At 39.1% G+C, this 14,925-nt stretch overlaps 1 protein-coding gene across 10 annotated transcripts in view; it reads right to left on the bottom strand.

The window, feature by feature from the left end:
- Positions 1–14,925, bottom strand: part of KAT6B (lysine acetyltransferase 6B) — an 87,962-nt gene that overhangs the window by 34,747 nt on the left and 38,290 nt on the right. For 7 of the 10 annotated variants that reach the window (XM_053388082.1, XM_053388073.1, XM_053388074.1 and 4 more), the window contains 6 exons: positions 11,023–11,954; positions 9,959–10,080; positions 9,402–9,517; positions 4,209–4,350; positions 2,682–2,843; positions 969–1,062 (listed from right to left, as the gene is read on the bottom strand). In XM_053388082.1, coding sequence (XP_053244057.1) covers positions 969–1,062; positions 2,682–2,843; positions 4,209–4,350; positions 9,402–9,517; positions 9,959–10,080; positions 11,023–11,954 — 1,568 coding nt within the window. The remainder of the gene's footprint in view (positions 1–968; positions 1,063–2,681; positions 2,844–4,208; positions 4,351–9,401; positions 9,518–9,958; positions 10,081–11,022; positions 11,955–14,925) is intronic. The other 3 variants (XM_053388075.1, XM_053388079.1, XM_053388081.1) reach the window with 3 other exon arrangements.

Here is a 14,925-nt window from a genome sequence, read left to right as displayed (position 1 = left end):
TCACAAGCAGGAAGCATAAAACATTAAGTATGAAGCATCACCAGCAATAATTCATGATGGGCAACTGCCAAGTAAGAAACCCTGTTGGCTGCTACCTCCCTTCTTAAGATTTATATTTGATCTGCATCTTAATCACCTTGTATGTTCCTCCACCGAAGAAAGCCAACCACATACAGTGCTATATGTTTACTGTGAAGCTTTAAAAATAATTGGGTACACTAACACATGGCTTCGAAAACCTGGCTTTCATAGCCGTTCTCCAAACTATAATTCAAAGTTCAGTTCAAAAAGTCAATGAAATCATTGAGCTGCGGCGCTTGCCTATTGAATTTTACTATTTGTTTTATCAAATTGTTTTTTACTGATACTGAAATATTATGAATAGCTCCAACATTTTAAAAATTATGTCAGATGGGCAACTGCATGATGAAGAATACAAGATATAAACCCTGAATACCAATTTATACATTGTGCAGCAAATAGTAGCTTTTACTTCAGAAGTGAGTTAATGACATTCTTTAAAAAAAGGAATAATAAATTGAAACATTACGCTCTCTCATCATAAGCATTGTTCAGCTAAAATGTACTCCATGTTAATAGACTGGGAAACTAGAGAATGCCTTGGACTAACACCTTCCTTTGCTTTAATCACAAATAATTGCTTCTCTTTGTACTAATGAGCAGCACAAAATGAATGCAATTTAGACAATTCATTCAGCGTAATAGCTCTGAGAGTTAATATTACTGCAGAGAGACACATTCTCAATTTCCTGCAGTACAACAAGAGGCACTGGATTTTTCACTTGAGGGAGCTTTTCTGCCACTACGCAAATAGAAATAGAAAGCCCATTATCTAGTGATAAAAAAACGAACAACAAAACAGGTTAAATAAAGTTTTTATGTAGCTGTATCCTCATAACCACCATCAGCTCTCAGGGTTATGACTGTAAACAAAGCCGCTCACTTACTGAAATCAATGAGAAATCTTCCAAATCCTTGCCTTTGGTACTGGGGCATGATCATTATGCAGGAGACATTGTACTTCTGCTGGCAGAGCTTTTCCTGGGGGAAGGAGAAACAGATCAAGTATGTCAAAACACTGCTGAAGTGGGCAATTCCATGCACCTGCCTCTGCCTTTGTAAAATAGCCCAGTAAGGTAAACAGGCAGCAGGTCAATACGAAAATAGAGTAAGCCCCTAGAAAGTAATGTCGCTGGTGAAGTAGAACAGCAAATCAAATGTATCTTCCAAAAAAAGATTTATTTTACGAGATGGCACCTCAGAAATTAACAACAGAAAAATCCAAAAGAAACTGCATGAGTGAATTTCAAATCCAGGGAGTGGAAAGAAGGCATTTTTTCTCATGCAGCCCTGACTTTTGTGTCAGGAACGTACAAAAGGGAGATGATACCTACACGTTTGCTGAAGACAGCAGTTTGGATCATAAGTAATGGCCACATTAAAATAACTTACTGCTTTTCGCCAGCATTTCATCTGTCTCTCAGCAAATACTTCTAACTGACAGAACTGTTTATCTAAAGTAATATTTGAAGCACATGCAGCTTTCATACAGTCAGGTGCATCCACCTTTGAATACCAAGTAAATTTCCATCAGAATATGGCACAGACCAGAAAGAAATATAAATTGATGTCTACAAAAACAGCAGGAGGAAAAATTAAACCGGCTGCTGAAAACAAAGGCAAACCCAGTAAGATGCTAGTGCAGTGGGATCTTCAGGGCAGTTACGTCTATCAGGCAGGGTGCCTGGCAGGGTGCAGGAACGTAAGAAGCAGGAGTCACGCTGGCAAAGACACCCCAGAACTCTCCTTGAAATCCAGACCACGTGTATGGGGAGACTAACAGGGATAACTCAAAATCTCAGTGCCTCTGCGCCACTAACCACTATGCATCAACAGCTGCTACAAGCCAAGACGGCTGCTTCTTTACAGGGAAATCCTCAAAATAAACTCCAGTGTAACTTAACTAAACCTCCTAGACTGTCTCACTTATTCAAGCTGTCTTTATATGCACCTTCTATCTTGTTTCCTCCTTTGCCATTCCTACCCTAGGCAGGGCTGTGGCACTGGGACCGCTTGAAACTGGCCCAAGGCTCATTGACAGGTCCCATTCCACAGTTTGAGAAACATTTAGAATAAACAACCAGATACAAGACAGACTGGAATTAAAACTTGGCGTGGGGAGAGCACTTGCTGACAAAACTACAAACTATTATTAAAAGATGAACACAGAGCAAATTATATATACATGACAATGTAGACACCGAGTATACAGGGGGTGGAATCTCAAGAGAAAAATCTTCAGACTAAAGACCTTAAATTTTCACTAAACAATAAAAGAAAATTGTCATAAAAGGCATGATGAGATGCTATACTACCTGAGTAACAAAATAAGTAATAACTACAACAAAACTGGAACTGCCAAACGAAACAGGAGATTTGTCACACCTGATGGAAACATTCTAAAGTGAAAAAATATAGTAGAATGATAAATAAAGCCCAAGAGAGAATACTTGAGATCTTAAAATGATACTGGCATTGTATTTGTTTGTAATCAGAAAACAGTGTTTGCTTTCGGTTGATATTATGCATTCCAAATCAGCAGTGTTACTGCTTTGGCACAAAAGCAAGATATTCTCATGATGTTAAGATCAAACTTTTACCTTGGAGAAGTACCCAACTAAGTGGCATCCTTTTTCATCATTTTTTGTGAGAACATAGAAAAGGAATGGCTCAACATCATAATATAAGGTTTTGTGGTCCAGAAAGAGCTTTGCTAACAAGCAAAGATTTTGGCAATAAATTTTGCTCACATTCCCATCAACCTATGGAGGAGAAAATTTCCCATATTAATATTTAAGTATGGAAGTGGATCACTGCACATAATATTTAAAGTGAACAAAACCAGATTTTTCTCAGAATCATATTAAATATTAGACCATCAATACATTTTTTTACAAGTAACTTGTAAAACTTGTAAAATATAATTTTGATTCATGGCATTTCAAAAGTTTATTTCCCTCTAATTAAAGATACAAATTTGTGAACATATCATTAAAGATATGCTAAGCTGCTGGTTTTTGAAGGCGTTGTACCAGATGGAGGATAAAGCAAGTAACATTATTCTAAGTTTCTGAAGTGTTAAGTCTGCAAAGAGGAAGTTACTTTGGCATTATATACACACAGAAGTTGTTAGATACAAAAGCAAATACTATTTTCAATGAAAAAAATGTTTCCAAGATCAGTTGAAAATAGTGTCACTTTCAGATTTATTCTTCACAAATTACATTTCTTTGATCCTAAATACATGGACAGAAAGATCAAAGGATGTAAAACAGCTGCTGCTCTTTACTTTGTGGCGGGAAGGTAGAAACTTCCTTGTGTTCTTTCATAAGCATGCTTCTACATTCAACAAGTATCCTTCTTCCTCAATTTATCTTACTTGCTTTCCATCATTTACTTTGTATCTTACCATATAGTCTGATCCGTACAGCAATGGATTACACAATACAGAATTTCTTTTTACACAGACTACTGGTCTGAAGTTCCTACCACAATTCTTCTAAACTATAGAATTTCTGTTGGGGATGAAAACAGATTTCCAGTATCAGTGGTCTTCCAGTGTTCTAAAATAGTGGGACAGGTTTACTTGGGAAAACAGGAATCTTTCAGGAGAAGATGGAAAATCACACTAAAATCAAAAGTGTACCTCCTTGAGCAACAAATACCGTATTTTTTGCTCTATAAGACTCACTTTTTCCCTCCTAAAAAGTAAGGGGAAATGTGTGTGCGTCTTATGGAGCGAATGCAGGCTGCGCAGCTATCCCAGAAGCCAGAACAGCAAGAGGGATGGCTGCTTTTGCTGCACAGCGATCCCTCTTGCTGTTCTGGCTTCTGAGATTCAGAATATATTTTTCTTGTTTTCCTCCTCCAAAAACTAGGTGCATCTTGTGGTCTGGTGCGTCTTATAGAGCGAAAAATACGGTAACTCATGGGAAATGGGCATCCTCTGGGGCCAAGCACACTGTGTGTGTGTGTGTGTGTGTGTGTGTGTGTGTGTGAGATTGGGTGGGGGGAATCAGGAGCACCCACATTACAGATAGCTGTGGGTGGGGAGATTAATACATTTACTACATTCTTACTCTTCAACTAGCCTGCAGTACTACTAACGCAAATAAAATGCTTCCTACCTCAAACACTGAAAGGTCCTTCCTCCTGTAGATTTCATTGGCTGGAGGATGGAACCAGCCACACTTCTTTGCGTGCCTTAGCAAAATATTTTTACTTTTCATATATTTAAGACAGAATTCACACAGGAAAAGCTTTGATAGTCTGTTAAGTTTAAAAATCAGAGCAGTTAGTATACAATTCTTTTTATTTTAAAATGCCAACATTCTTAGTCAACCAGGGCACTATATGTATTAAACAAGCAAATAAAAAAACAAACAAGCTTAAAGCATATCATACTTCATAACAAGCTGTTTATTAAGAGGCTGGAGTCATAACAATTCTGCTGAGGTATTTCCAAGCGCCCATAAATTCTAGCTGGACTTGGGAGCAAATTTAATAACAACAACAACAACAACCAGCTGTGAAGTCAAATCCCATCATAATATTGGAACATTGTTATATGCATTGTGTAAACACATCAATGCGTTCTGAGTGAAATTATCTACAGTATTCATAATTCAGCCTTTATCTAAATTAATGAACACCTGAATTGATTAAAAAAATAAAACCTGCAATTAATACCCCTCACATTCCAACTTTTTAAATGACTTTTTATTAAGATTTTCCATAATACAGTTGCATTTACAAGATACCAAAAAAAGAAGATTAAAAGATAAGATAAAAGATAAGATAAGATAAAAAGGGGACAACTGAGATAAAGAGAAGGCAGAAAAAGAGAGAAATAAAATAAACAAGGCAACAGAAAAGAAATACTCTGATTTCCCATCTGCCAATATGATTATTTAAAAACTATGGTCAATGCGAACATCTACCACTTTCTGTTAAACAATATTTCCTACCAGTTAAGGTGTCTCAGAATCATTTATTTCCTTTTCTCACTAATTGTCATTCTTAATAAATGTTAACCATATTTTATCCTTTAGTTTAACTTCTATTAATTCTCACCACCATTACTCCATACTAAATAATATAATTTTTCCTGTCCATGTCCATATTAAAGTTTCTCCATTGTGCTCACACATTGAGCTGATATTCCTTTTTTTATTGTTGTATATCCACTTGATCATGTCCAATTCCATATGCTCAGTTCCCTTTCTTGTTATAGTCCATTTCCTGTTGTTTTATTCCATTTTTGTTTCTCATTATATATGTGCTAGTTTGTGTCCAGTTCCGTGTATTCAGTTCCATTTCCTACTGTATTCTATTTCCTGTTGTGTTTACAATGGTATTCCGATCTTCTCTAGGACCTTCCATTTTTGTTTTTTCCAGTCTTTTTCCAGAGGCAATACCATAATTTTAATATCACCATTCTTTGAATTCACTCCAAATCTGCTAAAACTAAAGAAAGACAAGGAGTGAAATCCCAAAGCTTTTTTTGCCTCTCAGCTCCATCAACACTATGTCCACATATTTCTCTAAATCACCATTTGTAATCTTATCTTCTACTTCTCCAAATTCTTTTATGGAGGTCATTTCCATTTTCATACGATGATGATTCCTTCAGTATGATTTCTTGATCCAGTCCTGCCAACTTTTCATCAGTTTGATCTGGAGCCTCTGCATATTCCCCTACCTTATATTCCTCTGGCTCACTTATTCCATTATTGTCTGACTTACTTTCTTGCTCTTCAACATTCATCTGATCATTCTTAATTGTTCAACCATCAACTACTGAACAATACCAACAGTCACTGGTTGGTGGCGGTTCCAAGATGACGACGGCTTAGCAAGCTGGCTTCGGAGCTTCGCAGATAACAGGAATGTAATTAGTGTCAATTGCTACCCAGGGAAGTAAATTTTCCTCTTTTTTAATTTTCTACTTTTAAACTTACCAGCCTACTGAGATTCTATCAGCATCTTCTTATCTATGTTATGAGAAACACCTTGGGCAAGTTCTGTGAAGTATCCTGGGCAGCCGCCAGCTGCTAGCTATTAACCACCAGCTCCCTTTTATACTTTGATCCTGGAACTCCTGGCAGTCACCACACAGAGAAACTCTTAAATTGAACAAACTGAGCACTTTCTATTTTTTCTCTTTTCTTTGGTTAAGGAAATCTCTCCTACTGCAATACTATGCCTGCTAGTAAATGCAACAGGGACCCAGAGGAGGCAGTTCTCTCACCGGCTCCCAAGCAATCTAAAATGGAGGACTTTTAAAAACAAATCTGCTTTAACTGTTGCAACAAAAAACCAGTTTTCTCCCCTTAAAGATGATTGTGAAAATGAGGAGGATACTCAAGGTGAGAGTGCAGAACTGGATCCAACATTGGGGCAAGTTGACCCTGAGCCTCTAAGAGAGGAAGGAATAACAAGTAGGGAGAGCACCCAATTAACTCTAATTGCAAGAACGGTTGAGCATATCTTCCAACAAATTAGAGGTATTGCCTCTCAAATAACCCAGTTGCCCAAAGAGGTCCACAGTTTATCAGTTAATAGCAAGCAGGCACTAACAGAACACCAAAGCACCAAAGTGAAATGGCGACAACAAGAGCAGACCCCTAAGCTTGACAGAGAACGCGCAGAGGCTCTTAAAACAAACTCTTCTTATTTAAGAGTCTTCCAACCAAAAAAGATCTGCATGACAATTTGTGGAAGACCAGATCAAACTCCTAACTGGAAAGGTGTCCAGCCTTCCAAATAACATTGATCAGACTTACTTGGTACTGGACTTACAGAGATTGACTTAGTTGGGACTGAACCCTTGAATACCAAAAATCAAATCCAAAAATTATGTTAACTTTTCCCTCTACTAGACTGCCCTCACTGATTCACAAGCTGAAATTGTCAAGCAGAGGAATTTTTCCAACCCGGGTATTTCACAATTCTATTGTTGCACCCTTATGTAAGATGAGGACTGGTGCTACAGAGGGGCCCACAAAACCAAGGCCTGGATCCCCAATGGAAGTAACGACATCGCAAAAAAACTCAACAGGAGGGAAGGAAACAGACATGCCCGAGTTGAATTCGCAGAATCATGCCCAATATCAAAATAACCAGGTGAGCCAAAAGGAACAGCCGATTCCCCTAGACAATCATCTTCAGGAATCTGAGCACTCTGTAAATCCTTTGGAAGAGGATTTTCTCAGCTCCTATAGGAACCTCCTTCAGGAAGAGCAACAAACAGTCATCAAGAGGCTTGATCTTATGAGCCAGACATTGAAAGAGATTAAAGAATCGGAGGTAGAGACTGACAATAGACCCAATGGCCACAACAGAACGATAACTATAGAACCATCGGAGTACGGGACAAAGATGAGATACTTAGATGAGGAGGAGTCAAGGAATCCCCGCTGGTGAGAAATTTGCAAATAAAAGGCCCAGTGAACACAAATGTGAGTACTTTATGAAATGTGAATACTTTATAACGACTGAAATAATCAAACATCTGGATCATTCCACTAGCATGCATGTTGCCTCAAAAACTGGTAAACTGTGAGTGTACATTGGCCAGCAATTGACTAAGAGTAAATCACTGTAAAACAATTAAACTTCTCTCATGGAATGTAACAGGGTGGCCGAACAAGACCCAAGACAGTGACTTCTGTTCCTATCTACAAACACATGATATCATCTTTCTTCAAGAAACTTGGGCAAAAGAGGGCACCATGGTTGAATGACAGGGTTTTACAAGTTACACTCAACCAGCTCTTAAAACTGTAAAGTATGGAAGGCCTAGCAGGGGGGCTGGCAGTGCTGGTGTCAACATCTCTTAATGTATCAATTCAAGTGTGTCCCTCGCTGACCACCCCTAATTTTTTTAGTGTTGTCCCTTTCTGATAGTCTCCGGAGAAATACTTACTGCATCTGCGTGTACATACCTCCAGTAAAGACTTGTGGGGAACTGAGCTCATATTGGGGAAAACTTGACCAACTACTCGAAAGTATAGGCTGTCTCCTAACCCTCGGCTTGTTTTGGGAGGCGACTTCAATGCCCGGGTCAGATAATACAGTATTATCTGGACTAAACTGGGAGGATGAACCCAAAATCTGTCAGAGGGCAGCAATGGACACCTCCTCTAACCGCGCTGGGAAATATCTCTGTGAACTTATAATTAAGCATAACCTTTTGTTATGCAATGGGCATGGTCAAGGGGATCAAGAGGGTTATTTTACTTTTATCTCCCCCAGAGGATTTACTAGCACCATAGATTATATCCTAATATCCAATAATGTGCCAATTAACCGAGACACCTTTAGGATAATTCCCAGAGCTGAAAGTGACCACTTTCCACTTGAGTTATCTCTGACATCATTTGTTTCTCCTGCCTTCCCTAAATTATTGGATGAAACGGAATATCTGATACTTGGAAATAGGAGGTTAAAATGGAATGCACAGGTCCAAGAAAAAATGCTAGGCTGTAAGAGCACCACTGTGAGAAAGGTTTTTAAAAAGAAAAGGAGGTGGTGGTAGAAGTCTGCCGATTTTCAGGTAAATCTCTCCGCCCCCTCCAATTTTCTTTAACTTTTTCTCTTGACCCCTTCAAAAATGGATGAAAATATAGACCATTCTTTGAACACGGAGGAACTGGGGCCCAATTACAGGCAAAAGTAGAGCATACATGATGGTGAGCACATTGATGGCAAGTGCTTGAGCCACCCTTGACACGATATTGTGAAATAGGAAGCTATTTATTATCAACATTGTTGTTTGCAGGGCTTGTCATATTCTATCCATGGCAAAATAGTCTCAAAATGTTGAACTATGAAGATTAAAATTTTGGCACCAAGAAAAGTAACAAATTACATTTTACTAATATGTGGATTTTCTAATTGCGGACACTTTGAACACTGCTGAACTCTTAATTATTTATGATTATTTTTGATATGTTTTAAGAGAACTATCTCAAGCTCCATGTAGAAAGGAAGGGACATGCATGAAGTAATTTGGGGGCTAGCCTTTTTTTCCTTAGCCACAAAAGGGTGTGTATGAGGCATTCTGCAGCTAAACAGGCTTATCTGCAGCCAATATATATTTTTAATCTTTAATTTTTTGGCAGTGCCAAGCTGATTTTACAGCAACGTTCAATGATAATATGCGAGCTAGGAAAGAAAGAGAAGGGAAGTTATAAAGTTGCGGTTTCACTGCCTGTCTGAATTTGAGAAGCTTTGCAAATAAGTTGTAAAAGTAATCTTTTTTTGGAGCTATGAGATGGTGTTTGTCATAAAACCGTTTATAGGTTCGTTCTCCTTACCTTGCATATTCTTGTGGGTAAGGCGAGGAGTACCATGTTTGGATCTCATATTTCCCAAATTCTATCACTGAAGGGTAGCGTCCATTTGTTTCTCCACCATTTTTACAACCAATTTTCTATTAATCACAATTAAAGAACAAAAGTTTTGAAAGCGCAATAGAACCCCCCCCATCACATTTCACTAGTAAGGCTATTTTTGGGGTGTTACACTATTTTAGGTGTTAGGTGGAGAGACATCTGTTTATACAGAGGAATGAAAAGTAGCACAAACTATCCACATCCTTAAAAATAAGGACTTCTATCAAGGCACCAAAGTGCTGTGAGACTTATTCACTCTGCACCATGCCTGAAGCTATATAGAGAACTTCCCATTCAAGTTTGCTTTTACCCTAATGAGATATTTGGGTTCCAGATTAGATGTATACCATTATATACAAACTAGCCTTAATAAAAGGGGCATTAAGCAGAACTAAGCAGTCAGCACATTTTTCTCCTCATATCAAGCAACAAATTACCGTATCAGTACTGTTAACATAGCTGGCACCTGCGAACCTTACCTCCATTGCAAGTTCCTGGGCCTGCTTAAACATTTCCAAATCTTCTTCTGTAATAATATCCTTGCTTCCCACCAGAAACAGATCTGAGTTTTCTTGTTTGATGCTTATTTTGATTTCTGTACCTGTTGTTTAAAACCAGCAGAGAGTTTATTCACCACCATGATGCAACAAACACCTTTTGCAATCAAAATGTAGCTCCCAGTCCATTTTCTGAGTGACTAATGCTTTAAAATCCTGCTTCCCACTGATCTTTCCAGTTGACGTAGCAAATCTTTATTATTATAGTATCTACTAAAACATTTGCAGATTTATTTTAAATAAACACGGCCAGGACAAACAGCAGCATTTTCTCTCATGCCCTAACTTAAGAATTTACACTCTACTCCTACCCAATTAAAAAAGACATTTTGAATACAAAACTATATCAAACAACTGAGACAGCAGCATAGATTTCGCATATCCTAACCATATATCTGAACCTCTAAGAAAAAGAAAACAAGCTTTCAGCACTAAAACAATCTTAGGCAAAACTATTTGAAACAGATTAGAAGAAACTAAGGCAAGGAATACAGACTTTTGTTTCTTCAAGAAAAAAAGGAAAGATTTATTTAAAAACTGGGAAGAGTAAATTTCACAGCAGTACAAATCCAGTGTTGTGTAGCAGATGGAATGTGTCATGGAAAAGCGATGGAGGAGAGGGAAATGAAGAGTTGAAATGGTCATCCTAATAAATGCCATCAGCACTATGGCCAGAGAAAGGGCAAGGGACAGCATGGAGTGGCTACCAATATGCTACTACGAAAGGCATAAAAGCAACATTATGAAGACATTGGGGTGGGGGGGTGCTAGTGCCACTACATATGCAAAAACTGACAAACAAGGCGGTACAGCATTAGTTGGAAAAACAATTTGGAGATTTAGTCAGCATTAGTTACAAGGTCAAAGTTCATTGCTTTTGTATGAGAGTGAAGTCAGAAGAGAAGTAGCCGAGACCTGTGTGACAAAATAAGAATTTGGATTTGGACGGGACGCAGGTTTGGTTGGCGCTTTGACCTGTTGCTTACCATCATCCTGATCAGGTTTAATCCTTCCGTCTGCCAAGTTCCCCTTCCCTGGTGAGGGGGTCCCCATCTGAGGGGTCACTTTATACTTTAATCTGCCTAGAATCCTGCGCTTTTTAAGGAAGGTTGTTTGCTTGAAGTGACCAATTGCTTTAAAAGCACGTCCTCTAGACATACCCCATCCAGAGGCGGAAGCATGAGAAATAAACCTACTTCTAATCTCTTTCTTTCCATAGAAAGCAGTTTTAGACTTGGATGTGGAAGAAAATGCTGCTTTACGACGCAAACGCTTGGGCGGTGCATAACTCGGGTGCCCCTTTTTTCGAGAGTGTCCCTGAGTGGAATAAATATGAGAAAGTCCATCAAAGAGTCCCTTTAGCTGACTGTTATTAGGAAGGCTGCTAAAGGAGGGTGCGCTTGACTGACTGGAGGAGCTTTGGGGAGAGTTAGAAGAGATGGAAGTGCTGGATTTTTGTGAACTGGGGCTCTGACCAGAGATGGGGGTTGGGGGTGGAAGTGAAGAAGGTTTTAGCTTTTGTGTGGTACCTGTAGCCAACACATGAGAAGTACATGATTGTTTCTGAGAGGCCATTTTCCTTGGACGATAATGCTTTGAAAAGTCTATTATTTCACCTCGTGATCTGCGACCATCGGGTGACGGTGTAAAAAACTTAGTAAGGCCATCAATAAGCCCTTTGGTTTTCTTGTTAACGTTAAGTGTAGAGGCAGGTATGTAGGTGGAGGTGGTGGTGGTGATTTTGGTGGCGGTGGCACCAGGCCGGGTGGGGTCTGTAACAGCCAATCTGCTGCTTGAATCCTTCACAGATGCAGCATGACCAGATGAAGGTGTGGTACAGACTTTAGTCTTTTGACCCCTACCAGGTGACCCCCTTCCTGTGAATGCATTCATGGATCCTTCATCGCTGGTTACAGACCTAGCAAAAAATATGGAAAATTTTGAGAAGCAGTCAGCATTAACAAACCATAAAAATAAGCGATAGCAACACTGCATATGAATTACTTGTGCTACTTTGCTTAAAATCTAAACAACATCCTAACAGCTAAATACTGCTGGTGAAGCCTCATCAAATATAGATAGATATACATATTAGTTCAAAACCATCAGAATTATATGATAGTGGCAAGACTAAATGATGGTCGTCAGAGTGGTCTGGGGGTTAAAAGCTTTAACTAAGGCTTGTATTCAAACCAACTAAGCCATCAACTTACTGGATGCTTTGGGGCAAGCCACATTCTCAATATTTGTCATAAAACAGTAAATATAATCAGCAGCTCCACAGAGTTATTCTGAGGACAAGAAGCACAAAGGCTGTAAAGCACTCTGTCTATTAAATAAGAACTATAATAAGTGCAATTAACCAGTGCAGTTGCAACAACTGTGCTCAAACAGAAATACACATCTCCCCCGCATCTCCTCTCCTTCTTTAACTACAGTTAAAGAGACTGGTCAGCCTTAGGATTAACAACTGTAAAGGCAAACTATTATAGTCACTCATCAGAGCCCTCTCTCACATGAGTTCAGTTGCTGGAAACATTCTAAAGCTCCAGCCAAGGAAACTGGTGTTGCTCCACTAATCTTATATGGAACAACTAGGAGCTGCCACCCACAACTTTTACTTGCTCCATTCGCTAACCACCCACCATTTTGGCACTCATCAACCACCTGACCAAACACCTCCCCCACAGCTTGCCCCAAAGCTCACCCCAAAACCCCATCCCCTTCTCCCAGAGCTCATCCAAACAGCTCTTGTCTCACAGCTTATTAAATGTTTAATGGAGGAGAGTCCAAACTACTCTCTGAAGCACCTCCTTTAAATATCACTCCTTCAGCAGCTCACCTGGGCTCCATCAGTTAATGGAGGATGGGGATGTTTCATACAAATGACTCCCCAAAGCATCCCCACCCTCTTTAAAAGTCACTGGAGGATGGTGGGAAGTGCTTCAGAGAACAGTTAGGCAAATCGCTCTCTGAGGCTCCCTCGTCCCATTCAATGTTACTCCTTCCTCAGCAGCTTGCCTGGGCTGCTCACCATTTGCAACACTTGCTTCCTTGCCTGCCCACCATACTCTTGTCATGCTGCAGTTGATGTGGCTATTTATTGTCAGCTACGTGAACTACAGTGGGACCTTTACAAAAGTATTCACATAAAGCTGTAAAAGAGGAAAAGCGGGGAGGTACAACAGCAATGGCTAAACCTTGCAGAAAACATAAACTCCAGAGAGAGAAAGCTCCCTGAAATACTGCCAGTGCTTTTTTTCTTTTAAAAAAATATGTTTATGTGTACTCTCATTTTCCTACTCATATTGAAATACTGCCCCTCAATGAGGCCAAACTTAAATTCATAAAATGTTTAAGGGTATGCGTACCCCCAGAAAAAAGCACTGGATACTGCATTTGGTTTCGGTTATTCATCCCTCCCTTCAAGGCATTTGCATATAGCCAAAATCTTCTGTGAGCAAAAGTGCATGAGTTCCTAGATTAAATATGCCTGAATATTTTTGCACAGATTGTAGAACCAATATGTGACACTGCACAGATGACTATGCAGTAGAACATTTCCAAAATGCAGCTGTCCTGTTAAGACAGGGTCTAAATGGGTCAAAGTGTGTTTCAGGTTTTGGTCAAAGAAATCGCTACAGAAAGGGACTATGCATTCCTTAGGCCTAATATACAGTTAATGGACTTTAGCCTCACTAATTTCAATGGTCTCCTTGACTATATGCTGCACTACATTACAACAGTAAAGCTTCTGCCTTTTGAAGGCTGTTACAACTATAACATGATCCCAGGAGATCCAAGCCTTATGCTACAAAAGCTTCAAGATACTTGACTGCTTCAAAGCCAGCAACTGTAAAAATGACATTCCAATAATGCGGAGGAAGATAACACCCTAAATCCGGTATAATAGGCTTTTGTGGGCATGCTTCATTACAAAAGGGCTACATTCATATTAATTAAAAAATACACTTAAAGTAATGGAATTCTTAAAGAAAGATGCATTTCTGAGCAGCATTAAAGACAACCTACACAAGCACCAATGTGTTATTTTAGTTAAGAAAAAAAGCGTAAGTCCAAGTAAGATCCGTGCAGAAGGTACAAATAAAACATGATAAAAGGAAAACAAGAACTGGGAAAGGCTTGACATGAAAGATACCGAGAAGCAGTACTGAGTTTTACTGGGAAAGTGCATCTAGCTTGATTAAGGAAGTGCTGATTTAGCTAAAGGCTAATGCAGAAATGTAAAGATAATGCTGAGGAACAGTCAAGAGATGCCAAACCAAATCTCTTATATTTGTGATAAATGCAAGCAACCAGGAAAGTTTATCAAACTGAAACCCACACAATGCTGCATAATTATTTCACGTCAATTGTATTTTCTTCTCATTTCCATCATCTTATTATTGTTAAGCATTATATATTTTGTTTTGATAGTGGTGAAACTGAAGTAATGAATATAAACAGATAAGAGAAGGAGCAGCCTGGGGCAACCATCTGGTTTGCTGATCTCCAATAGCCAACCAACCCTCTATTTGGCCCTGAATGCATTCCCCACTCCAACCCATTACTGAGAATGGCTAGCAGTTAACAGTCACAATCCAGTTAAAATCTTCTAAGCCTTGCCCATATGTTGTTTGAATATTTCAATGCCAGAAGTTCAGCTCTGTTACTATAAAGCCTATCACTTGGTGCCATATATGCTAACAACCATCTGCCTACAGAGGTTAACAAGCTCCTGGTGCTATATGATTTCACATTGCTGTTCAATGCCACAATAAAGGTGCATTAAGCAGTGCCACTGCACAGTCAACTCTTTTATGATGAAGCACATAATGATTCAGCAATGTACAATATTTGTGTCATTTAGTTAGGTACATTTCATTAAG

Source organism: Podarcis raffonei, chromosome 5 (genome assembly GCF_027172205.1).
Source record: "Podarcis raffonei isolate rPodRaf1 chromosome 5, rPodRaf1.pri, whole genome shotgun sequence".
In the NCBI taxonomy this organism is placed as follows: Eukaryota; Metazoa; Chordata; class Lepidosauria; order Squamata; family Lacertidae; genus Podarcis; species Podarcis raffonei.
The sequence above is the reverse complement of the archived record's forward strand: the minus strand, read 5'-3'. Positions and strand labels throughout refer to the sequence as shown.